Here is a 24433-nt window from a genome sequence, read left to right as displayed (position 1 = left end):
TGCTGGCCGCCGGTTGCGAGGCTGCTGATCGGGCAAAGAGGCGTCGCCGTCCAGCACCGCATCATCTCGGTCAACACCAGTTCAGATTTCCTGAACGTGCTGGGTTTGAAATTGAGTTCGAACAGAATCCTCCTTGCTGAATTTCGACTCGCCGAACTCTCTGCTTTCACTCGGGTGCTTCCTCTCAATTGTGAAATATGGAGCAGATTAGGAAGTATAGAATGGATTATGAAACTGTCGTTTGGAACATGGTGTAAATGAGAGTTTCGCTTGTACCTGCAGATCATGGGAGAAATCACGGTTTCTCTGAAATTGCATTTATGTGTTATCGTGGGATTGAGGAAGGCCTACACGTATATAAAAAACGGTGAATCTCTAATTGTTGAGATTTTGTAGGGAGTGATTTACGGTAACAGTTTTGTGTTGAGAGAAAGATTGACTTGATCTTCTCCAAAATTTGGGCTTCAAAAAGTAGCTTCAAATAAAATGAATTGGGCTTGAAAAATTAAATAAATTGGGTAGGAAAAGAATAATGGTTATAGACCCAAAAGTAAAATCCTTCTCTCGATAAAAGAAACAATTGACAAAAAAAATTTCGGATGCACCAACGATGTCCTTTCAAGAACAAATAAAAAGGTAGAAAAAGTCGGGGTATTACAATAGTCATTCCTTATATTTAGCTAAGGAATGGCCATTCCATTTCATACACACAACCCCCCAACCCCACCCCACACGGCCACACCCACACAACACACACATAGCAACACACACGCACACACACAGAAACATACACGCACATAGCAACACAAACATATACACACACCAGCACATATATACACACACTCAACAATACATACACCACATATGTGGTTCTCATTTACATAGTAGTAAAAATTAATATGATCTAAAATATTTGACAAAATTATTTTTAAATAAATATTTTTTTATAGAATCAACCTATTAAGTATTCATATTTCATTCCATACAATATATTTCATTCCATTCTATTATATGTCTATTATATTTCATTCCATTCTATTAGGTCTATATTATATTTCTATATTATATGTAGTATCTATTATATTTTTATATTATATGTAGTGACCTATATTATATTTCTATATTATATGTAGTATCTATTATATTTTTATATTATATGTAGTATAGAAAGTATAAAAATGAAATCAATCAAGGAATAATAATTTCATTCCATTTGTAAACAAATAATCAATCAGGGAATTATTGAAATAATAATTTAAACAAATAATCAATCAGGGAATTATTGAAATAATAATTTCAGATAATCAATCAGGGAATAATAATTTCATTCTAAACCTTACATTCACCAATCAAAAAATAATAAAACCAAGTGACCAATCAAAAAATAATAAAACCAAGTGAAATCAATCAGAGAATAATAATTCCATTCCACCTTACATTCACCAATCAAAAAATAATAAAACCAAGTGAAAAATAATAAAACCAAGTGAAATCAATCAGAGAATAATAATTCCATTCCACCTTACATTCACCAATCAAAAAATAATAAAACCAAGTGAAAAATAATAAAACCAAGTGAAATCAATCAGAGAATAATAATTCCATACCACCTTGCATTCACCAATCAAAAAATAATAAAATCAAGTGAAATCAATCAGAGAATAATAATTCCATTCCACCTTACATTCACCAATCAAAAAATAATAAAACCAAGTGAAAAATAATAAAACCAAGTGAAATCAATCAGAGAATAATAATTCCATTCCACCTTACATTCACCAATCAAAAATAATCAAACCAAGTGAAATATAATAAAACCAAGTGAAATCAATCAGAGAATAATAATTCCATTCCACCTTACATTCACCAATCAAAAAATAATAAAACCAAGTGAAAAATAATAAAACCAAGTGAAATCAATCAGAGAATAATAATTCCATTCCACCTTGCATTCACCAATCAAAAAATAATAAAATCAAGTGAAATCAATCAGAGAATAATAATTCCATTCCACCTTACATTCACCAATCAAAAAATAATAAAACCAAGTGAAAAATAATAAAACCAAGTGAAATCAATCAGAGAATAATAATTCCATTCCACCTTACATTCACCAATCAAAAAATAATCAAACCAAGTGAAATATAATAAAACCAAGTGAAATCAATCAGAGAATAATAATTCCATTCCACCTTACATTCACCAATCAAAAAATAATAAAACCAAGTGAAATCAATCAGAGAATAATAATTCCATACGTTACATTTGTAAACATTTGTAAACCTTACGTTACGTTCACCAAGCATTTGTAAGCATTTGTAAACCTCACGTTCCATTTGTAAACCTTACGTTCACCAAGCACAAGAACAAAAATGGAATGAATCCAAGTTCCATTCCCTCCCAATTCCGTTCCATCTCCATTTCCTCCTCATTCCATTCCATCATGCCAAAAAATGACTTAGAAATTCCACAAACTTTGTAATTAGAATTAGATAACCCAACTTCGAGTAATATAGAGGTGTGATTGATTAAAAATTAAAGATAGAAAAAGAAATCCCAAATCGTTCTTTATTTATTTGGAGACAGAGTCAGGACAAAGGCAAGGCCGATAGGCCTCCCATAGTTCAGACAAAGACAAGGTTGAAGCTGCATTGCTGCTCGCTCAATCTGCAAAGGCGGGGCAGAGCGCGCGCCCTCTCGTAGATCTTCTCGCTCTGGCCGGTCTGGTAGGAGGAGCCTCCCTGCTGCGCCTTCTGGACGGCGTGCTTGATGGCTTCGCAGCCGCATTGGTATCGGTCCATGTCCCTGAGCTGCTCGCAGCACTCCTCGACGTACTCCTGCTTGCTTCTGCCGGAGTCCATCTCGAGGTAGCTCCTCTGCTTCAGGAAGCTCTGGCACGACCGGAACTCTCGGCCCTGCACCTTCTGGCTGCACTGCTGGTACTTCCGGCTGCCCCTCTCGTCATAGGACGTGGTCGTGACAGTGGTGGTGTAGGTGGTGGCGCTGGCCACGGCCACTAGGGCCATCAGGAGAGCTGCTGCTACTGCCGCCTTGATCGCCATTTGAAGAGATGAGAGTGTTTTTGGTTTTGAAGTGGTGTGTGGTGAGGTGATGCTTTAGGGAAGGGGAGGGGCTCTTGGTTTTATAGTGGGAGTGAAGGGGTTGCATGGCTGTTACGTGTTGGATGAAGGGGATTAATAGTTGGTGGGGTGATCACGTTTTGCCTCTCCCATCTTCCACGTCGATTTCGCATGCAAATCTTGCCAAACGCCTGATTTATATTTTACTCCTATGCATGCTCTAGCTATTATATTCTTATATGATCAAGCATATCCATTTATATAATATATCAAATCTCAATCACTGAATTAAAAAATGACACATTGAGATTGAGTTTTAAATTTTCATATTTGAAAATATAAAATTTATTATAAGAGTGTTTTATTAGTTCACAATGAATTAAAACGCCTTCAAAATATTTTCCTTGTTTTTAAAATCCATCAAATATCATTCTTCTATTTTTTTATCTAATAATTGAAACTTGGTATCTAGTAATACATTAATTAGTATTCCTACTTTTACCATTCTTCTATTTTTTTTATCTAATAATTGAAATTTGGTAAATAGTTATACATTAATTACTATTCCTACTTTTACTTGACAAGTGACAAATAAACGTACAGATAATCCCTCCGTCCATAATTAAATGTCTCATATTTGACTGGCACGGGCTTTAAAAAATTATTTCACTTTATGTAGTAAAGTGAGTAGAAAAGTTAGTAGAATGTGAGTCTACTTTTATATATTGATTTTGTAATAAAATGTGAGTGGAATGAGTTAGTGGAAAGTAAGATCCACTTACTAAATATAATAAAAGTGAAATGAGACATTTATTGACGGACGGAGGGAATAATATAAACTAACGATTTTTTTTATTCATTTATATGGTCAAGTATATTTAATTTTTTTAATTAGTAAATTAACAAAAAGTTAGATGATACGTCACATTGGACTCAAATCAGAGATCTATGGATCCATATATTACTCCATCTATAACTAGGCCAATTTACACACATTTCATATAAATTCATTGTACACATAAGACTATGGATCCATATATTACTCACTCTATAACTAGGCCAATTCACACACATTTCATATAAATTCATTGTATACATAAGACTGAGACCATCCGCAATGGGCGAACGATGGCACGCCCGATGGCGCGCATCGTCCGCCCCCACTGTGGGTGTGTGGCATAGGCCGCGGACGATAGTCGCGGCCTATGCTTCGGGCGCGACTTAAACCGCGGACGATGGTCGCGGACGATGGCCATCGTCAGCGACATCGTCCGCCCCATTGTGAAGGCCGCGGACGATGGTCGTAGGAAGTTGGGAATTGACCCGACTTAGTTTGTTTCTTTTTTTAGTTGAATGGTGTAATTTTTTTTTATTAAAACTTCGCCGCTTGTTATTTAGTCGTTTTTTTACTCGTTACGTGTTATTTGAAAACAGTTAAATTAATTAAACAAAACAACAAAATGATGATGTAGCGCGTCATAGGGCGCGCCTTAGGGCGCCCCACTGCAGGTGGAGAAGGAGGAGGATAAAAATGCTGTCGTGGCGCGCCATAAGGCGCGCCTTAGGGCGCCTCACTGCTGATGGTCTGAACATGTTATGTTAGCTATACAAATTTTGTAGTATAATTATTATAACTATTTTTTGTTAGTACATTTACGGATTTTGTCTTTACATTGTAAATTGTTACTTGCGTATTTCTTGCAAGAATGGTGATATAGGTCGACTGCTGGTTTCAAGGTGCATTGTATTTTTAATGGAAGAGTGAATTACATAAACAATCCTGATTTTCAGGAAATGAACAAGAATAGACTCTACACATTAAAAATACTAGTAGCATTTTCGGTACTTTTTTACTAATTTTAGGATCACAATATCTCAAGATATGTGTGTGTGTGTGTGTGTGTGGGGGGGGGGGGGGGGGGGGGGGGGGGGGGGGCTTTGGTCATTCAAAAATTTGGATAGTTTTTTTATATCTAGAATAATATTATCGTCTATGTTAATATAATATATTAATATGGATGCATCAAAATCATACTTGTAATTATTACAATATTATACATATATGTTAATAATAAGTACAATCGAATGGCTATGTTAATCTTATTTATTTACTAAAGAAATTTTTAAGGAATTTTTAGGATATATTAGAAATATTGTTTTAGGTATCCAAACATGACTAAAATATCATATTTCATGCTTGGGTGCATCGTTATAATATCATTCTCTATATCCAAAATCAGTCTAATTTTTTGAATGATAAAAAATGTCCTCATATGTTCAGAGTATTTTGGACCAAAAAATTATCTAAATAGTTAAAAAAGTGAATATCCCTAATATTTGAGGGACCTCAACCTCATGCCCTATTTTGAAAGTACATGACTATTTATGTTCAATCAAGAAAAATTAGGAACTGTTTATCTGACGATAATTAATGCGAATGGTGTAAATTGTGTATTGTTGGAGAATTAAAATGATTTGCAAAAAATAGTGAATTTGTTTTTTATCCACGCTGCCCAATTACACCAGTCTCAATGCCACCCAAGTGCATGTATTAAATATGTTATATGGATTTAAATTATAGCTCAAAAAACTTTGTCGTGGCAAAAATATAATGATTTTTATGACCATATTTAAAAATTACGCGAAATATTAAATTTCAGGAAAGTTCATAATTTTAGTAATTACTCCTAAAATTAGGAAAAAAAATCACAATAATCATAATTGGGCTTACATCAGAAACTGGGCCTAAATTAGATAATAAACCTATATTCAGCTAATAGACAAGCCCTAGAAGAAGAATATGCTGCCTGCACGGTGATCCCCATTTCAGCAAATCCACTTTTCAGTTAGTTCCCTACAGTCAAACATTCATCCACATTATTAATCTGGATCCGAGTTAATTGTTGAATCGGGGCAGTTTCCCTTTGTACGAAAAGGTTCGATCCGTTTCTAAGATCTATCCGTGAGTTTATGCAGATAAATTATTAGTTTAATTCGTTGTGTTGGCCGCTACTGAATTTTGATATATGTGGCTCTGTTCTTTCTCGCTTTTTTTTTTGTTTTGTGGAATATCTCTAGAATTAATTTATAGTAGAACATGTAGAATTACAGGCAATTTGAGATTTTGTATTACTGCGCAAAATTTTCATTAATTATAGTTTTATTATACCGTCGATCCCCACGCGGTTGTGAATTATAGAAGAGATCACCTGAATTTGTAGATAACTTTTCGTCGTAGCTATGACGATGTTGAAATCCACTATTTAATTTAATATATATCACTTGATCCTTTGTCGTTTTCAGAAATTTGGATAGAATTTTCGATGGAAAAAACAAAGTCTTCCATGGAAGATGAGGCATTTGAAGTAAGGAAGTTAGAAATCTCGGATAAAAAGAAGGGGTTTGTGGAGCTGCTTCAGCAGCTGACTGTATGCGACTCCATCTCCGACGAAGCATTCAATGAACGGTTTAGGGAGGTGGCTAAGTATGGCAACGACCATCTTATATGCGTGATAGAAGATAAAGGTTCAGGCAGGATCATTGCAACCGGGAGCGTCTTCATAGAGAAGAAATTCATAAGGAATTGTGGCAAAGTTGGTCACATCGAAGATGTGGTTGTGGATTCCAATGTTCGAGGAAAGCGTTTAGGGAAGAAGATAATCGAATTCCTATCTGATCACGCCCGGTCGACGGGGTGTTACAAGGTGATTCTCGATTGCAGCAGTGACAACATGCCGTTTTATAATAGGTGTGGTTTCAAGCAGAAGGAAATGCAGATGGTGAAGTATTTTTAGTTCTTGAAAAGTTAAAGTTAAAGCATTAGGATTGTTTGATGGATTTTGGATTGTTTGTTTGTTTTTATTTATATTGATTGATGGGGGAAATGAAAATACGGAAATTTTATCCTTGCATCACTTTTATTTGGAAGGGGAATAAACAGGGGTAATTGACAGTGTCTATTTCCTCAAACCAAGAGGAGGCGGAAGTGGCATTGTTGCTCGCGGAGGCCGCATCACGCGGGAGGGCGCGTGCCTGCTCGTAGACCTGCTCGGATTGGCCGGTTTGGTAGCGGCGGGTGCTCTGCTGCGCCTGCTTGACGGCCTGCCTGATGGCCTCCCAGCCGCATTGCTGGCTGTCCATTTGCTTCAGCTCCTGGCAGCAGGCTTGGAGGGACGACGAGGGCTGGTAGGAGTCGAGGACCTCCTCATCCTCGTTCGTGCTCCTCTGCTGCAAGAAGCGCTGGTAGGAGTGGAAGCGACGCCCCTGCACCTGCTGCCTGCATTGCTGGTAGTTTTCGCGCCTCTTCGTCAGGGGCGTAGCTAGCCTATGTCTAGATGGGGCAATTGCCCCTCCTCACCCCACTCATCCTTTTATATTTTGGTACAAATTTCCAAATATGTATCAACTTCTTCACTAAATGGCCCTTTATTAAAATTCATAAAACTACCCTGGATATAATTTTGCCTCACTGTGGCATGATTTTCTGGCTACGCTCCTGGTCTTCGTCGAAGGAGGTGGTGAAGGTGGTGGCGGTGGCGGCGGCGAGGGCCACCATGGGCACGAGGAGAGCTGCTGCGAGTGCCGCCTTGGTTGCCATTAGGGCTGACAATTTTTGATCCAACACGATAATCCGACACGAATCCGCACGAAGTTAACCCGACACGAACACGCATGTTTAGGATTTGGGTCCTTATAGGGTCGACCCAGTAAGAACTCGAAAATTTTGGGTTGGGTTGGGTTATCCGTTAAGAAAAAATACTTATTTTGATTATTTTTATTAATTAAAATAATATATTAAATTTTAATTTTATTTATTTTTATTAATTAAAAAATATTATATTTTAATTTTATTAGTAAAAATATGATTAATACTATTATTAATTATTTTTATGATAAAAAAATATTACTGCATACTTAAATTTAATTAAATAATAATTATTTTAATTATTTTAACTTTATTATTTAGATTTAATTTTAATATAATTTAATTTTATTATTTGGATTTAAAAATTATTTAATTTAATTATTTTAATTTTATAATATCTTATTTTATCGTGTAATATCAAAATTTAATTATATGATATCATATGTCGGTCGTTATCGTATAACATTAAACTATATTGTGTAGTAACTTACTATCATTAAAAGATGACAGATATTTTTATGGATGACACGAAATCCGCACGAATCCGACACGAATCTGTTGGGTTGTACCCGATAAGAACACGATGATTTCGGGTTGGGTTGGTGCCCGATAAGGTTGGGTCGATATTGGGTTGACCCGATAGCGACCCAATCCGCACGATTTGCCAGCCCTAGTTGCTATTGGGATGTGGGAGAGAGAAGGTGAGTTTGTTGGTGGTGTGGTGTGGTGTGGTGTGGTGTTGGTGATGCGTGGGCGGGGGTTTATATAGAGTTGAGGGATTGCATGGGGTTTGACGTGTTGATTGATGTGGGAGAATGAAATAGGCGTATGATTGATATTGGGGGAGAGTTGAGGTAGCTTCCACATCGATTGACATGCAAATGTTGACAAAATCGATCTCATTTTCATTTGTTCGACCCAAATTTAGAGTTCATTCGATCTCAAATGTTCAACGAGGGGTGTTCTAATTCATGGTCTCAATTACTCCCTCCGTCCCAAGGTAGTTGAGGTATTTTTTTTGGATACAGAAATTAAAAAAATTGAGCTCTTAGGTTAATGAAGAGAGAGTAATATAAAATAGAGAATAAAGTAGGAGGGAGGAAGAGAGAGTAAAGTATACGAGAGAAGTTAGAACTTTTGCAAAAAAAAAATGAAATGACTCAACTATCTTGGAAATAACCAAAAAAGAATATAACTTAACTACCTTCGGATGGATGGATTATATATTTTCCCTTCAAAATAATTAGCTAAAAATAGTCTTTTTTTATCATTTGGGCCGTCCCACAAAAATAGCAAGCTTTCATTTTTGGCAAGTTTTTCTTTCTTATGAGTGGGTCTCATTCTCGTAATAATATTCAAATTAATTTTTTATTTTTTTTATTTCTTTACTTTATCAATTTAAAAATTTGTATTACCCCCAAAAGTCTCTAATTTTATGGATGTAGGAAGTATTACTTTGACAAAATAAATTTGTTACTTGGTTTGAGCATGCCCCTATAGCTACTTTAGCATCCGCAAGATTGTCCAGATGTGAGATGTATTCTTGAGGCTTGTGTGTTGTGTCACTTGCGTTAGTTTTTATGGTATACACAAGTTAGAATTGTAATAGACAATATTTTTATTTATTAAGGAATAGAATATCTTTATATAAGGAACGGATATTGCTGGACTCAATATTTAAGATTGGGGAGTATATTGAAAGGTCTATGCACGTTCAAAAGAATTACTGTGTGTGTTTGTAAAGTAATTTTATCCTGCATGGCCTAGCCTCTTGTGTTGTGTCATGTGTTAAGAGTCATGATTCTTGAGAGTACAAGAAGTCCCCACAACAACCTCTGCTTGCAAACAGTACAAACTGCTTCTATTTTTAGCTACCATAATTGCTTTCTGGCCTTTTGAAACCCCTTTCTGGGCGTTAAAAAATATCCTAGATTTTGGGTGGGATAAATATATAAACAAAAACCGGTCATCTACTCAGCATTTACATCCACTCTCTCTTGTGAATTCCTGAGGGAGGCCGAGAAATCGAAATTGATTCGACTTCCTGACGATTATCAGCGAATTGCACTTCTAGGTGTTTTTGAGGCATTAGGAAGAGGCTGAAAGTGTAATTATACCGAAGATGCAAATTTATCTAAGGGATGTGATACACATGGACATATATTTGATTCAGTCAGTTGCCCCATGGCAGCGTCCCAACCGCCCGATATATATCTTCATAGAAATCCATGAGTTCTATTCTAAAACCAAATAGTGATAAAATGAGGGGCCTATGAGACTTATATAGTAATTCCAAATCTCTTTATATGCCGATATAAGATAGTTGTATTATGTCTTTTAATTTCAATTGCCAACATCCTCTCTCAAACCCTCCTTTGATGTGAAGCTTGAAGGGATTTAGATTTTTTTTTATCAGTTGGACCACTGGCCCAATTTTTTTCCTGATTAATTAGACCACTGACTCAAATTTGAAGTCCAGATATACTTATGGATCAGTGTTTTAGCAAAGATATACTATTGAATCAATTAAATTTGATCCACCGTCAACGGTTCGCTCTGATACTAGTTTACCAATTTAATCAAGACAAGATGTGAGTATTTGAAAAAGTAATTTAAAAGAGCTGTAATTTTATTGATGATTGATACTTATTTGTCGGAAACATACAAAAGTTTATCAACTCAGATGGCCGATAGGCCTCTTGGTTAGGCTGGTGTCTAGACAAGCACAACGCGGAACTGGCATTGCTGCTCGCGCAGTCCGCACATGCTGGGAAGGGAGCGCGCCTTCTGGTAGATCTGCTCGCTCTCGCTCTGCCCGGTCTGGTAGCGCGACCTTCCTCCCTGCTGCTGTGCCTGCTGCACGGCGTGCTTGATGGCCTCGCATCCGCACTGGTGTCTGTCCATCTCCCTGAGCTGCTCGCAGCACTCGTTCAGCTGTGGCTGCCTGTGCCTGGTCTGCCTTGATCCGGTGCTCATCTCCAGGACTTCTTCCTCCTCCTCCTCCTCCTCGTAGGGGCTGCTGCTCCTCTGCGAGAAGTAGCGTTGGCACGAGCGGAACTCCCTCCCCTGCAGCTGCTGCCTGCACTGCTGCTGCCTCGGGTTCCCCTCTTCCTCGAACGAGGTGGTCGTCACCGTCGTGGTGAAGGTCGTGGCGCTGGCTAAGGCCAGCAGAGCCATCACGAGAGCTGCTGTGAGTGCCGCCTTGGTCGCCATTGGGATTATGAAGAGTTGCTTCTTTTTTGTTGTTGTTGTTGGTGGTGGTGGTGGTGGAGGAGGAATGAGGGGTATTTAAAGTGTGTAGGAAGGGTGGCATGGCGTTTACGTGTAGATTGATGGAAGAGGAGGTGGGAAGCGGTAGAGGTATTTGCGTCTTCGTCCTTCCACATCAATTTGCATGCATATGCTTCCAAAACTACACGTGTGGACATGTATATGCATCAACCAATTAATTTATTTAGGAGGCTCAGTTTTTTTCTTTTTTTTTACTTCTACTAGAGGGGTCTGATAGATTTAGTTGCCTAAGCTATATATCTTGAGTTGCCTCTATCCCGACTTATTCTACTTTTTGTTTGTGGTGGGTGGTAAAATTTATAGTTCATTCCAAACTCATCTGTGTTAAATTCTTCGTTAGTAGAAAAAAACTTAATTTGAGTTTTGAGGACAGTTTTTATGTACTACCTAAGTTTGAGGATATAAGAGTACTATAGTATATTACATGTACGTCCATTGATATCTCTCACCTCTCTCTCTCCAGCATAGTCAACATAGATATTAATCGTGTGATTCTCTCTCTCAAGTCTCATCTCTCTCTCTCTCTCTCTTCCAAGCTCTTTTTTCTCACTTCCTCTTTTTCTTTTGTTTTGAAATATTATGCAATTTATAAGCATCATAAATCGAAAGTTTTTGATGTTTTGAAATATTATGCAATTTATAATCATCATAAATTTAAATGTGTTAAAAAGTCATAAATTATAGCAACTAAATTTAATTTTAAAATTATATTCTTTTTATTTTTTTAAATCGATTCTTTAATTCATTTTTTTGTTATCTACATTGAATTTTATTATGGAGTATCGACATCGACAGTGATGCGCTACTAATAATGATCATAGCATCTATATTTAGTTTCTATCATGTAGTATCATTTTAGAAAGGGGAATTAAATATATATAAATATAATATATTTTTTTAACAAATAAATACTAGTAGTAATATATTGTACTACTACTTATATTCAAGTATCATTCTATATTTAGTTTTGCCGGATAGAATGATACTTTCAGCCGATAAAATGATAGTTTTGCCGGGTAGAATGATACTTTCAGCCGATAGAATGATATGTATTTTTGGTGTATAAAATGACATTTTTGTTTAATAAAATGATATTTTTACCTGATAAAATGATAATCTAAGCGGATAAAATGACAGTTAGCTTATAAAAATGATAGTTTAGCTGAAGAAATTGCATATAAGCTGATAAAATGATACTTTAACGTGACAAAATGACATAAAACTGATAAAATGATAGTTTTGCCGGATAGAATGATACTTTCAGCCGATAGAATGATAGTTTTGCCGGGTAGAATGATACTTTCAGCCGATAGAATGATAGGTATTTTTGGTGTATAAAATAAAATTTTTGTTTAATAAAATGATAGTTTTGCACCCCTATATATATATATATATATATATAGGGGTGCATTATAATGATAACCTCAATTTCCGTAATAACCCTATAACTAAATCTGGACCACACATTTTTAAAATCACGTGGTCTAGATTCAAACTTAGATTTACTTCATAAAAAAAAGCGCGGGGGTAAATATGTCATTTCGCTCATGATAAAATTTACGTATCCAAATTTCGCTCATTTAATTTATGAATTTCACTCATTTTATCATTTTATCAGTCAGTCAAAAGTATCATTTTATCAACTCAGAGTATCATTCTATCCGGCAAAACTATCATTCTATGCAATAAACCTAACATATATCATTTTATCAGTCAGTCAAAAGTATCATTTTATCAACTCAGAGTATCATTCTATCCGGCAAAACTATCATTCTATGCAATAAACCTAACATATATGGTTTTATCATTTTATCATTTTATCAGTCAGTCAAAAGTATCATTTTATCAACTCAGAGTATCATTATATCCTGCAAAACTATCATTCTATGCAATAAACCTATCATTTTTATCATTTTATCATTTTATCAGTCAGTCAACAGTATCATTTTATCAACTCAGAGTATCATTCTATGCAATAAACCTAACATATATCATTTTATCAGTCAGTCAAAAGTATCATTTTATCAACTCAGAGTATCATTCTATCCGGCAAAACTATCTTTCTATGCAATAAACCTAATATAATCGGCACAATACATAATATACAAACCTACAAAGCAGTAAACGTATCATTTTATCAACTCAGAGTATCATTTTATTAAACAAAAATGTCATTTTATACACCAAAATTACCTATCATTCTACCGGCTGAAAGTATCATTCTACCCGGTAAACTATCATTCTATCGGCTGAAAGTATCATTCTATCCGGCAAAACTATCATTTTATGCAGTAAACCTAACATTTATAAGCTAAAAGTATCATTTTATCAACTCAGAGTATCATTCTATCCGGAAAAACTATCATTCTATGCAATAAACCTAACATATATCATTTTATCAGTCAGTCAAAAGTATCATTTTATCAACTCAGAGTATCATTCTATCCGGTAAAACTATCATTCTATGCAATAAACCTATCTTTTTATCATTTTATCAGTCAGTCAAAAGTATCATTTTATCAACTCAGAGTATCATTCTATCCGGCAAAACTATCATTCTATGCAATAAACCTATCATTTTATCAGTCAGTCAAAAGTATCATTTTATCAACTCAGAGTATCATTCTATCCGGCAAAACTATCATTCTATGCAATAAACATATCTTTTTATCATTTTATCATTTTAGCTTTTTTTTATGAAGTAAATCTAAGTTTGAATCTCAACCGCATGATTAGAAATATGTGTGGTCCAAATTTGGTTATAGGGTTATTACGATATTTAGGGGTTATCATATGATCACGACTCTCTCTCTCTCTCTCTATATATATATATATATATATATACTTAATTTCTTAGTGTTATCATCCAACGTAATACTCTCTCTGTTTCCAAAGAATATGCACTTTGGGTTCAGCACGAGTTTTAATACAAAATTGATAAAGTAAGAGAGAGGTAGAGAGAAAAAGTAAATAAAGTATAGTTTGTGGAGAATAGATCTCACCTCATTAGAGAGAAAATTGTTTCTAAAATTAGAAAGTGTATATTCTTGTAGGACGGACTAAAAAGGAAAGTGTGCATATTCTTGTGGGACGGAGGGAGTAGTAGTATCCATTCGCATCCAATTATTTTGTTATTAAATAATCTTTAAAATTATAGATTGTAAAAAACTAGTATGAATATGAACGTGTATATACTTAACTTCTACTTTTATCATCTAATGATAGGATAATAGTCGTTCGCATCATATTATTTTATCAGTATGAAATAATTACTATTAAAATTCGAAGATATAAAAATGACTACATGTCTACACGTATATAAACTTAATTTCATAGTGTTATTATCCAACACAATAGTATAATATTTTGACACTCCTACTTTATTCACTTTCCGTTTTCACTCTTTTTTTTCTGCCCTACTTTAATCTATTTTTTCTCATACCACTTAATTTTTAGACACTCATTTCTTAATCCATGCGAGAAATAAATGTCTCAGTTAAAATGAAATGAAGAGTGTATATAAATTAAAATATTGCCATAATATCTATAAAATAATGTGAACAGTACTTAAATCAAATTCAAAATATTCAACTTTAGCAACACTCAAACTAAAAGTTATAAAAAATGGTCTAAACCTCAATCTCTTAAACGAATTTAATCAAATAGATAAAATTAATTTTTTATAGAAAATCACAAAATCCTATATAAATCAAATAAAAAGTTCAATGCATAACGTGTTTGTTTATCCATATTTTCATTCTAAAGTCAATATAACGGATTATAAAAAACTACTTTTTTTATAATTAAATTGAAAAATTAATGAAAAAGAAAATTGAACTTATAGATTAATGCTAACAAGAAGACAAAAGCTATGGAATTATGAGGGAATGAAAAATTTATATAATATTTTATAGATTATAATTATAAAAAGAATAGAAATCCTATTATTAATACACGATGGAAGCTAGGTATAGAGATTAAATTTAATGGGATATTTAAATATCAAGGTTGAAGTTTAGTTTCTTTGTGGATTTAAAATATAATAAGGGGTTTTATATATTAGCATATGTAAATGATATGCTACGTACCTTAAGTGAGCACCTTATGTGAGCATCACTCTCGTTTAATGCATTTTTAACGTTGTTCGTTTCGATTTATATACTTAGTTCGATTCTAATACATTAAAAAATGTTATTGGAATTTTTAATTTCACAAAATTCATATAAATCAAAGCACGATTTGCTCGTTTTCTCTATAGATTCAAATAAAATAATAAACTAACAAATCGAGCTTTGATTTATATGAATTTTGTGAAATTAAAAATTCCAATAACATTTTTTAATGCATTACAATCAAACTAAATATATAAATCCAAACGAATAAAGTTAAAAACTCATTTTTAACTATTTAGTATCATTTTTACAAAATGAGTGCAGAAAAGTCAACAGGACTCCTAATGGCAGACGGAAGGAGTATTATATAAAATGTTTTATAAACTCATTTTAGTATTGTCCTGTCCTTGTCGGTGTGATTCGTATTCTTTTTTAGAATGTCCGAAGATAAGTCATAAGTGAGTAGTTTTATTTTTAGGCATTTCCCCCTCTTACTTTATTCTTTATACGCTTTACTAACAAAATCTCATTTTCTCAAATTTTATGCCGAAAAGAAGCGCCTCTCTTAGCATGGGATGAAGGGAGTATTAATTTGGAGCAATGCAAAATGAACAGAAGATGGCGTCTAGGATCAAAAATTATGTGCCCGCTTACTTAGTTTTATAAAACACTACCCGAAAGCAGCGGGCTGTTAAATGCAGGCCGCGGTCCGTGTGAAAGGTGCGAAAATATGCAGTTTTACTGGATCTATCTTAGATGTGCCCACGGTTCGTAAACCGGTGGTTCCGGTTCCGAACCGCCGGTTTTCGGACAGTTCTCACAGTTCCGGTTCGGTTTTGGCAATTTTTTTTGCTATGTAATTTGAAATTTGGACTTATACAATAAATTGGAACAAGACAATGGATAATTTAAATTCAAATAAGACGAATAAGGTGAAAATCATATCAATTTTATTGAATTTGAGTTGTAACGGACAACGATACATTACAATTTACAATACATATACAAGTATACAACAATGTGATATAATTTACAAGTGTTGTCGGAACATAAATAAAAAAAACATGAAATGGGGGGAAAAGGAAAAAATTGAAAAGGGCTTGAGCTCAACTTAAACTTTCAAAGTTAAACTTTTCAAATTTAAGTTGAGTTGTCTACGTATCCACAATTTTATTGAGGAATCAAAGCCCACGTAGTTCTCTTACCTTGCTTACCTTTTTGGTCGGCCGTGCTCGCCATTCACCGCCCCCTCCCCCCGTCATTGATATTGTTGAGAGCTCTCGCTTCCGACCTCGCCATGGGTGGAAAAGTCTTCACCATCACTCTCTACACGGAAGTCAAAATCCGGCTCTTGTGCTCTCATGTCCGCCTTTGCCCAATCATCAAGTAACATAGTGACTTCCATGTTTTTGGCGGAGAGATTGCTCATTTTGTCGTCTAAGACACAACCGCCGACACTAAAAGCTTGCTCAACGGCGACGGTGGAAGCGGGAACGGCAAAAATCTCCTTAGCCATTATCGAGAGTATCAGAAACTCTCGATAGCCGATCAGTTCCCATGAATAGATACGTAAGGTTGCTTTTACGTTTTACCAGTGTTGTCTTGTCTCATAAATCCAAATTAAATAGTCAAATCCAAACCGCCGGTTCCAGTTATAACCGCAGGTTAAATTGATTTTTTTTTATCAACAGTCATTTTAAAAAGGTACATTACCGATTCCCCTCTCATCTCTCTCACCATAAATACAGTCGTTTCATTACTTAAATTCAACCGATTCTGAACTACACTCACCTTCTTCACTTTTTCAAACCACCATTCCCTTCACAATCCTTCTTTTATTTGCTCAATCTTAGCTATGTCCAGTGTAGGAAGTGAGAAGAGAAAATGCAAGAGGCTGCGGGCGGCGCAACCACCCAAAGGCGACACTCAATTCAAAAAGCTAGTAGATCCGATCGCCTGAGATCTAAAAAATGGGGGGAAATGGATCAATTTGAATTCAAAATCTGAATTAAAAAAAATTAAAAATCGGCCGAAATCGGCGGAACCGCCGGTTTTTGCCGGTTTCGGTTAAAAAAACCGCCAGTTCCAGTCAAAAAAACCGCCTGAAAAAGCTGCCAACGGCTGACGCCTCGGATACCTCGCCGGAACCGTGAAACCGTCGGTTAACCGGCAGTTCGGAACCGTCCGGAACCGGCGGTTCATTGATGGTTTCGGTTCGTAAAATCTTGAATCGGAACCGGCCCGCAGTTCTAAATACGACGGTTCCGGTTAGTAAAAATTGTCACGGTTCCGGTTCGGCGGTTAACCGCCGGAACCGGAACCGGAACCGGAACCGGAAACCGTGGGCACCTCTAATCTATCTCTCTAACTGTAGATATACTTCCTAGATTCAAATATTATGAGATGTCGGCATTCTCCACATATATTAGAAGACCTCTTAGGCTCATAATTTACATAGCTCTTATTTTCTGGAGAGTGGGGGACAGACAGAAAACTTTAGGATTCCACACGAGAAAAGTATTGAATTTTACGACCATGAAAATAACATTGAATTTTGTCTCTAATAAACTTGAAAATCGAAGCAGTGGAATTCAATTTCACCTATTTATACTAGTTGTGAATTTCTATTATGATTTATGAATGAACCATTAATGTACAATACATATCTCTCATCTCTCTCTCTCTGAATCCCCTTGTAGGAATAAAAATGAAGGAGCGAAAGAAATGGTGCAAGTGCATTTGGGCGTGCAATGTTATCTCTGTACGTGAAGGATTAGTATTACACTGCAATAAACAAAACTAAAGTTGCCACTTTGCACCATCCCCACATCCTACAAACTCCAACTCCACCACTTGTTGTGTTAGTCAGACTTTTCCAGCTCCTTAAATCTTCGATCCCATTCCTGGGAGTCATAATCCTGTTCATTCAAATCCCTCTCCGTGCTATACACGATCCTGTCCTGCCCGATGAACGTCCTCTGTGCCATGTCTCGCGCGCTTAAAAGCTGACATTCAAATTACAATGCTTCGGATTACTATAAAATGGATTTTCTCGACTAATTATTATAGAGAACCTTGCAAATGTGTACCTTCCGTCTCAAAGAAAGATCGGGTGATTCGAGTGCCCTGGCGCGTTGTTCCCTTGCTTGATTTCTTTTAGCAATTTTGGCATTTTTGTTTTGAACCAAAAACCATCGGATTAGTGGAATTACGAAAAAGGATCCGGCGTATATCTGCAAGGTTGGTTATCAAGGAATTTGAGCAACAAACCACTTCAGTTGCAGAAAGAGACGCATCAAAATCATGCATTCATTTCGAAAAGCATGGCTCGTTTTTGTTTTACCAACACAAAATAGCGGCTGAACTGAACAACAGCATACCTGAAGAAGGGGAAATATCTCAGACACAAATGAAATGAATCCACTGGTGCTGATATTTGTATTCCTTCAAGTCAAACAACCAGATGAAGTAGATCAGAAAAATATCACAAAAAAACATTGAATTATTCATAACGAAAGCAATCCTCGAAGAATCTTACTTCAACATGGTACCAAGAATAATAACCCCAAATAGATTGAGTCCACCAAGACCAATCACCATTGCCCTCTCTGAAGGACTAGTTTTGCTGTGGCACATAATATCAATATCAATATCAATATCAATATCAATATCAGGAGAATGCATGATATTAACTGACTAAAACAGTATGAACATGAATAGTACCTGAATTTCCATTTATTTTCCTTAAAAAATTTGCCTACTTCTCCAACCCAATCAGCCCATTTTTTCCCAACGTATTCCTTCCGCCCACTCCTTTGTCGAGCAGCAGTGCGTTGTAGTGATGGGAAACGGTATAAAATATTTCCCTGCAATATGGATAATAAAAATTTATTTCCCTAGGAAAAAGATTTGCTATTGATTTAGGATGATCAGCATCTGCTTTAATGCGACTCCCCTAACTAGTACAGTTACAGAGTTGGCCTAGCAGAAGATAGCTTTGATCCTCTGAAAAATTATCCAAACGGTTGTGTTTTTTACTCGCCACTGCAAGTAGTATTGTTGAAGAAGAGAAAGCTTGCACTAGTTCATATTAGATATAACCAACCTCCTACAGTTATAACTACATGACTAGGATGATTTCACTGAACATGCATCTATCAAAACACGCAAACGGAGGAAAACAGAAATCAGGCTGACCTCTTCATCTACTTCTGGCTGACCATCAAAGCGCAGTAGAACCGGCAGTATATATGAGTCATCATCCTGGAGCAATTAAAAATAACAGAATAAAAATCAAGCAAGAAAGCAACCTCAAGAGGAATAGAAACAAAAGTGCTTGGGCATATACCTACATGCACAAATAACACCAGAACTAACTTAGATAACTAAACACACACAAACATGTATATGTATGAAAGTAGAGCCGATTCTTCTGGGAATATTAGCCATTCAAATCGTCAATGTTAAAGGAATGACATGCATCGAGTTTCGTTTACATCCCCAGAACCTATCAACTCACAATTGGGAAGGTAAAAATTGAAATTCTGACAGGCTACTAGGGTGAAACAGACAAACAATACTACCAGCTTTTATCTCATTGTACAAGTTAAGTACAAACAATACCGTTTTTTCAGTAGACTCCACATCAAGATATGGCGCAAGTTCTTCAGCTGTCACAACACCACCATTAGAAGCTATGTATTGACCGATCTGCGTGGATTAGCAAACAAAATTATCACAAGAGTTGAACTGACAGCAGAGAATCAAACTCGCTAGCAATTCAACAGCTCAAACTCTATTCTAGTTACATGATTTTGGTGTTTGTAGTCCAAAACAGGTAACCAATTGCCAATTTTTAACCACTAGGATAGGCTTTGATTAAACTAATTTCCTCTTTAAGGCATGTGACATCTAGGTTTTAGATTTTAGAGCTGAAAAGGATAAAATGCTTTCTGTTCCAGGTAGAGACCCACATCCCATGTCAAAATTGTCATCTACACCATTGCCCTTATAATTATCAGTTATAAACTTTAAACATAGCTCAACATCATCATGATGCAATAAACCGAAAATCAACATGATGCAATAAAAACCCAAAGTAACGGACCACTGAAACCAGTGCTCAATTATTACCAACTTCCACCTCTCTTCTTCAATCCCCTGATTGGGATCACCATCCCCAAATACAACAGAAAAAACCTGAAAAAGTAAGAAAACCAACAGTTTGTCTATAAATTATATGAAGACATCAGAACCATACAATATACAATCAGAAAGTACTTTTCCTTACAGATTCAATGAAGTTCATTCCACCATCACTTTCTCTTGATCTTCGTCTCCTATAATAATTAGGATCCCAGTACCTGGAAAGAGGAACTGAGATGAATTATCTGCATACATTTGCCTCCAAGAATCTGCAATTCAGACACAACTTCCCAAGATGTGCTGGCACAGTTATTCCACAGCCAAGCCAGGTAGGCTATGCTAGAACAAAAGAATGCAATATAATCCAGCAAAAGAAGAAAAATATGATTAGAGTTAGTCAACCTTCACCCTGTACACAGTTAACATGTTCATCTGCATAACGAAACCCAATGGGAAGATAACATTTAAGTGTGAGAATGTGATAGAGATCAAGCTAATGATCTCCATTATCTCTTGAGATTATTTTCATTATTATGGAGATTGTTGAAGATTACAATAGATAGAGATCAAGCTAATGATCTCCATCATCTCTTGAGATTATTTTCATTATTGTGGAGATTGTTGAAAGGTTACTTTAAATGTTGAGGATTTGTTTCTTTGTTTATCTATAGGTTGATCCTTATAAATAGCTCCTCTTTAGAAGAGCTAGATATCTCGGAAAATAAAGTGTATTAGGACGGTATCAACCGTAGGCCGCTTCGGAGGATTATCTTGGCCTCTTTGGAGGATTGTTCTTCTTTTATATTTATTGAATCTCAGTTCTTGTTTTACTTCCGCCTTTCACTCCATATCAATTTGGTGCGGTGAACGTGGATCGCATCATGGTGAATACTCAGAGCACTGAAGAACGTCTTGACAGATTGGAGAAGGCGGTCGCGAACATCAAAGTGCAAATGAGCACATTCGAAGCCCGGATCTCTAACTGTATCAATGATGCCTTGGCACCATTCTTGCAGGATCTGCAGTCTCGTGGCTTCATTCGGGAGCGCATGCAACAGATCGCATTCACTTTAGATGATAAACCTTTATCTCACACCAACAATACCAAGTCCCACAACTTCAACACTGAGCCACCGCCGCCCCTACTTCCTCTTGCACCTAATCCGCCCCCAACCAGCCCCCTTGTGCAGGAGATACAACCAGTTCAGCAACCCGTGACTCTCCCACATTTGGATGCACCATCCATCCCTGCAAATCAGCATCTCCATAAGTTGCCCATCACCCAACCTAATTTTGCATTTTCACCATCCATTTCACAATCAAAACTGCTTGCACTCTCTCCACCCCTCACTGTACGTCCAGTTGGGGCAGGCCATCTCTCTTCACTCATGTTTTCCTCTCCCAATTCCACATGTGCATTCAGTGAAGCTAGTTGTAGGCGTATGACAACCAAACATCTTGAGTATGAATGGCTACTTGCAAGCCCAACAACAAGGATATCCAAGCAATGCATTAATGTTGTTGGTCGTTCTCTATTGTTTGGCAATCTGGATTCTCTTCGAAAGCACGAGTACGAGCCTCCACTGATCACATCAATGTGTTTATGTTTCAACTTCAGCCTTGTGGGCAAGGCTGTTTTGACAGCGAGGCAATTGATAGAGATCAAGCTAATGATCTCCATTATCTCTTGAGATTATTTTCATTATTATGGAGATTGTTGAAGATTACAATTGATAGAGATCAAGCTAATGATCTCCATTATCTCTTGAGATTATTTTCATTATTGTGGAGATTGTTGAAAGGTTACTTTAAATGTTGAGGATTTGTTTCTTTGTTTATCTATAGGTTGATCCTTATAAATAGCTCCTCTTTAGAAGAGCTAGATATCTCGAAAAATAAAGTGTATTAGGACGGTATCAACCGTAGGCCTCTTCGGAGGATTATCTTGGCCTCTTTGGAGGATTGTTCTTCTTTTATATTTATTGAATCTCAGTTCTTGTTTTACTTCCGCCTTTCACTCCATATCAGAATGGCAGAATGCCTCTTCTAACACTTACGATGAAATACGGTGTTAGACATAGAAGCCTAACTCTTCGTTTCTAGGAATTTTAGCAAATCTTTGAACATTGAACTCCATCAGTCCCCAGTTTTAATTTATACAAACAGTCCCTACTGAATGAAAACCTCAATGCCGAAGATAACATATAACGTTTCATGGACAAAAAGGTTCCTGAGAGCCCATATAATGTCCAATAACAAAATTACCAATCTCTTCAAACTTCTTTTATGATAAATGTTAAGTGCTAGAAAGAAAATTTTGATGATGTAACTATAACCAGAAACCCCTTACTTCAACCAAAGCTTTTCCCCAAGCACAAACAAATCCCAGATACTATTAAACAAGAAGTACAACCATATAAAGTAGCTTCCAAAACCTCACTTAAATGGATTAAATTAAACCCTATTTTCACTATATATTTTGGTATACATCATTAGTTAGAGATGTTACCAAAATAAATCAGTCGGACTGAAAAATAAATTGACTCCGCCACCATAAGACCTTCCTCGCCTGCCACGGTCATCTGATTCACTGTTCATACCCATGAAAAGCATAAACTGGAATTAGAAAATACTTCAAGTTACAGTGGCTGCATAAGCAAGCAGTTACATTCGTAGACTCAGCAGAGCAGATGCATAGATTGAGAAATGTACCGACTACTTGAAGCTATAGTGATGATCGTAGTATAAACAATCACAATGGACGCAATCAAAGCAGTCCCAAAGGAAACCCTCACTACATACTCAGCTGCCATCTGTCACCCAAAATTGCAATCCCAATCAAAACACAATCATAAATCCACTTCAAACAAAGTCAGTATACCTTCCCCTTCTCCACCAAAGGTTCGAATTTTATCTTAAGCGACTTCGCAGCGAGCTTAGACCGATAATCCTTGGGGAAACCATACAACACATCGCCCTCATCCGACACCTGAAGCAGCACAACTATCGATCAACATCGTCCAAATCAAAAACACCTACAGAATAACAAAATAAACAAAAATGACCTCTAAAAATCCATCAGTGTCGGCGGCAAGAGCCTGAAGAGCTCGCTGAGCTTCATTCAACTTGAGGCCGGCTTTGCTCGCCACGTCGCCAACGGTGACTCTCCTCCCGCTGGAATCAATGGCGTCCATGGCCCGCTTCCGCACGTCGGACGGCAGCTTATCGCTCTCGACGGCGCCGCCGGGCCTAATCCCTGACGCCGCGGAGACATCGACGCCGGCGCTGTTGCTGCTGCTTGCCCTAATTACGAGACCCGAGGCTCTGCCGCAGCGGAATTCGGCGGTGCGGGTGAGAGGCAGGGGAGTGACATAGAGGAATTCGGAAGGCTTGAATGGCTTGTGAGTGAGGGCGAAGGAGCGAGTTTTTGGAGTTAAAGAGAAGAAGGAGGCGGACATAGAAGCCATAAATGAAAATGAGTAATGTATTTGAGCGCCTGTCAATGGTTGGGGTTTGGATTTTCGGCCATGGATGAAAGATTTTAAGATTTTTTATTTTTGGAGAGTGTGGATGAAGATCGTTATTTTTCCTGGTGTGGATGACGCTACTTTTTTTTTTGAAGTCAAATAGATTAATTGATTCACTGTTTGATTTGATTCGACCCCGTGTTTTCTGTCATTTGACATTTTTAGGCCTGTTTTGCTAACCAATTGATTGGAAATATAAACAGATCATATTTAAAACTTAAAACAAACTCAAAATATAATAAAACCAGCAAAATCCGAATTTAACAATTGTTCACAAACCCTTTAGTTTAACCAAACTCGAAAAGTAGGTTGATCAAGATAAAATTTTGAATATCTTTCGAGCATTTCATGAGTTGAGCTTGAAAGTCATATATGCATACATATTAGATAACTCTAGCTAAACTCGAATCCGAAAATTCTCACAAGAGTTAGAACTCGAACTAGGTAATTAGTGAGCTCCAGCAACTAGACAAGTGGAGCTCAAATCGAATAAGTAATGTGAGTAATTATTATTGACTAAAGCCGTGACAAATTTTATTTACATTAAACAGAAAACATCAAATTACATTTTCCGTATTATTTATCTTTTTGTTTAACTTCTATACCTTTTCAGTTTTATTTGTAAATCACACA

The 24433-nt window shown here is 36.3% G+C and overlaps 5 protein-coding genes across 5 annotated transcripts; 1 reads left to right on the top strand and 4 right to left on the bottom strand.

The window, feature by feature from the left end:
• Positions 1–2576: 2576 nt before the first annotated feature.
• LOC121780796 (2S seed storage protein-like) lies at positions 2577–3087 on the bottom strand. Its single transcript, XM_042178428.1, has one exon. It carries the CDS (start codon positions 3060–3062, stop codon positions 2625–2627), a length of 438 nt encoding a protein of 145 aa, XP_042034362.1. The 5' UTR covers positions 3063–3087; the 3' UTR covers positions 2577–2624.
• A 2788-nt stretch (positions 3088–5875) lies between these two features.
• LOC121768853 (glucosamine 6-phosphate N-acetyltransferase-like) lies at positions 5876–6994 on the top strand. Its single transcript, XM_042165439.1, has 2 exons — positions 5876–6016; positions 6384–6994. Exon 2 carries the CDS (start codon positions 6404–6406, stop codon positions 6872–6874), a length of 471 nt encoding a protein of 156 aa, XP_042021373.1. The 5' UTR covers positions 5876–6016; positions 6384–6403; the 3' UTR covers positions 6875–6994.
• Positions 6981–7677, bottom strand: LOC121778217 (2S albumin seed storage protein-like). Its single transcript, XM_042175531.1, has 2 exons — positions 7550–7677; positions 6981–7410 (listed from the first exon to the last, which is right to left on the bottom strand). Exons 1-2 carry the CDS (start codon positions 7675–7677, stop codon positions 6981–6983), a joined length of 558 nt encoding a protein of 185 aa, XP_042031465.1.
• A 2763-nt stretch (positions 7678–10440) lies between these two features.
• LOC121780805 (2S albumin-like) lies at positions 10441–10938 on the bottom strand. The gene has a single exon (XM_042178440.1). It carries the CDS (start codon positions 10936–10938, stop codon positions 10441–10443), a length of 498 nt encoding a protein of 165 aa, XP_042034374.1.
• Positions 10939–17732: 6794 nt separating this feature from the next.
• Positions 17733–23889, bottom strand: LOC121792169 (uncharacterized protein At5g03900, chloroplastic-like). The gene is made up of 13 exons (XM_042190004.1): positions 23339–23889; positions 23155–23262; positions 22986–23086; positions 22783–22863; positions 20419–20491; positions 20262–20327; positions 19752–19838; positions 19326–19391; positions 18852–18994; positions 18667–18753; positions 18509–18572; positions 18218–18361; positions 17733–18133 (listed from the first exon to the last, which is right to left on the bottom strand). Exons 1-13 carry the CDS (start codon positions 23738–23740, stop codon positions 17990–17992), a joined length of 1566 nt encoding a protein of 521 aa, XP_042045938.1. The 5' UTR covers positions 23741–23889; the 3' UTR covers positions 17733–17989.
• Positions 23890–24433: the final 544 nt, after the last annotated feature.

This window comes from Salvia splendens, chromosome 2 (genome assembly GCF_004379255.2).
Source record: "Salvia splendens isolate huo1 chromosome 2, SspV2, whole genome shotgun sequence".
NCBI lineage: Eukaryota > Viridiplantae > Streptophyta > Magnoliopsida > Lamiales > Lamiaceae > Salvia > Salvia splendens.
This window is presented reverse-complemented; position numbering and strand designations above follow the sequence as displayed.

Coding starts and splice junctions, on each gene's coding strand:
- LOC121780796 (XM_042178428.1), bottom strand. CDS start 3,062: ATGGCGATCAAGGCGGCAGTAGCAGCAGCTCTCCTGATGGCCCTAGTG.
- LOC121792169 (XM_042190004.1), bottom strand. CDS start 23,740: ATGGCTTCTATGTCCGCCTCCTTCTTCTCTTTAACTCCAAAAACTCGC. Junction 23,263..23,338: donor ACACTGATGGATTTTTAGAG/GTCATTTTTGTT, acceptor GTGCTGCTTCAG/GTGTCGGATGAGGGCGATGT. Junction 18,995..19,325: donor AGCCAGAAGTAGATGAAGAG/GTCAGCCTGATT, acceptor TCCATATTGCAG/GGAAATATTTTATACCGTTT.
- LOC121768853 (XM_042165439.1), top strand. CDS start 6,404: ATGGAAAAAACAAAGTCTTCCATGGAAGATGAGGCATTTGAAGTAAGG.
- LOC121778217 (XM_042175531.1), bottom strand. CDS start 7,677: ATGGCAACCAAGGCGGCACTCGCAGCAGCTCTCCTCGTGCCCATGGTG. Junction 7,411..7,549: donor AGCCAGAAAATCATGCCACA/GTGAGGCAAAAT, acceptor TGCCCCATCTAG/ACATAGGCTAGCTACGCCCC.
- LOC121780805 (XM_042178440.1), bottom strand. CDS start 10,938: ATGGCGACCAAGGCGGCACTCACAGCAGCTCTCGTGATGGCTCTGCTG.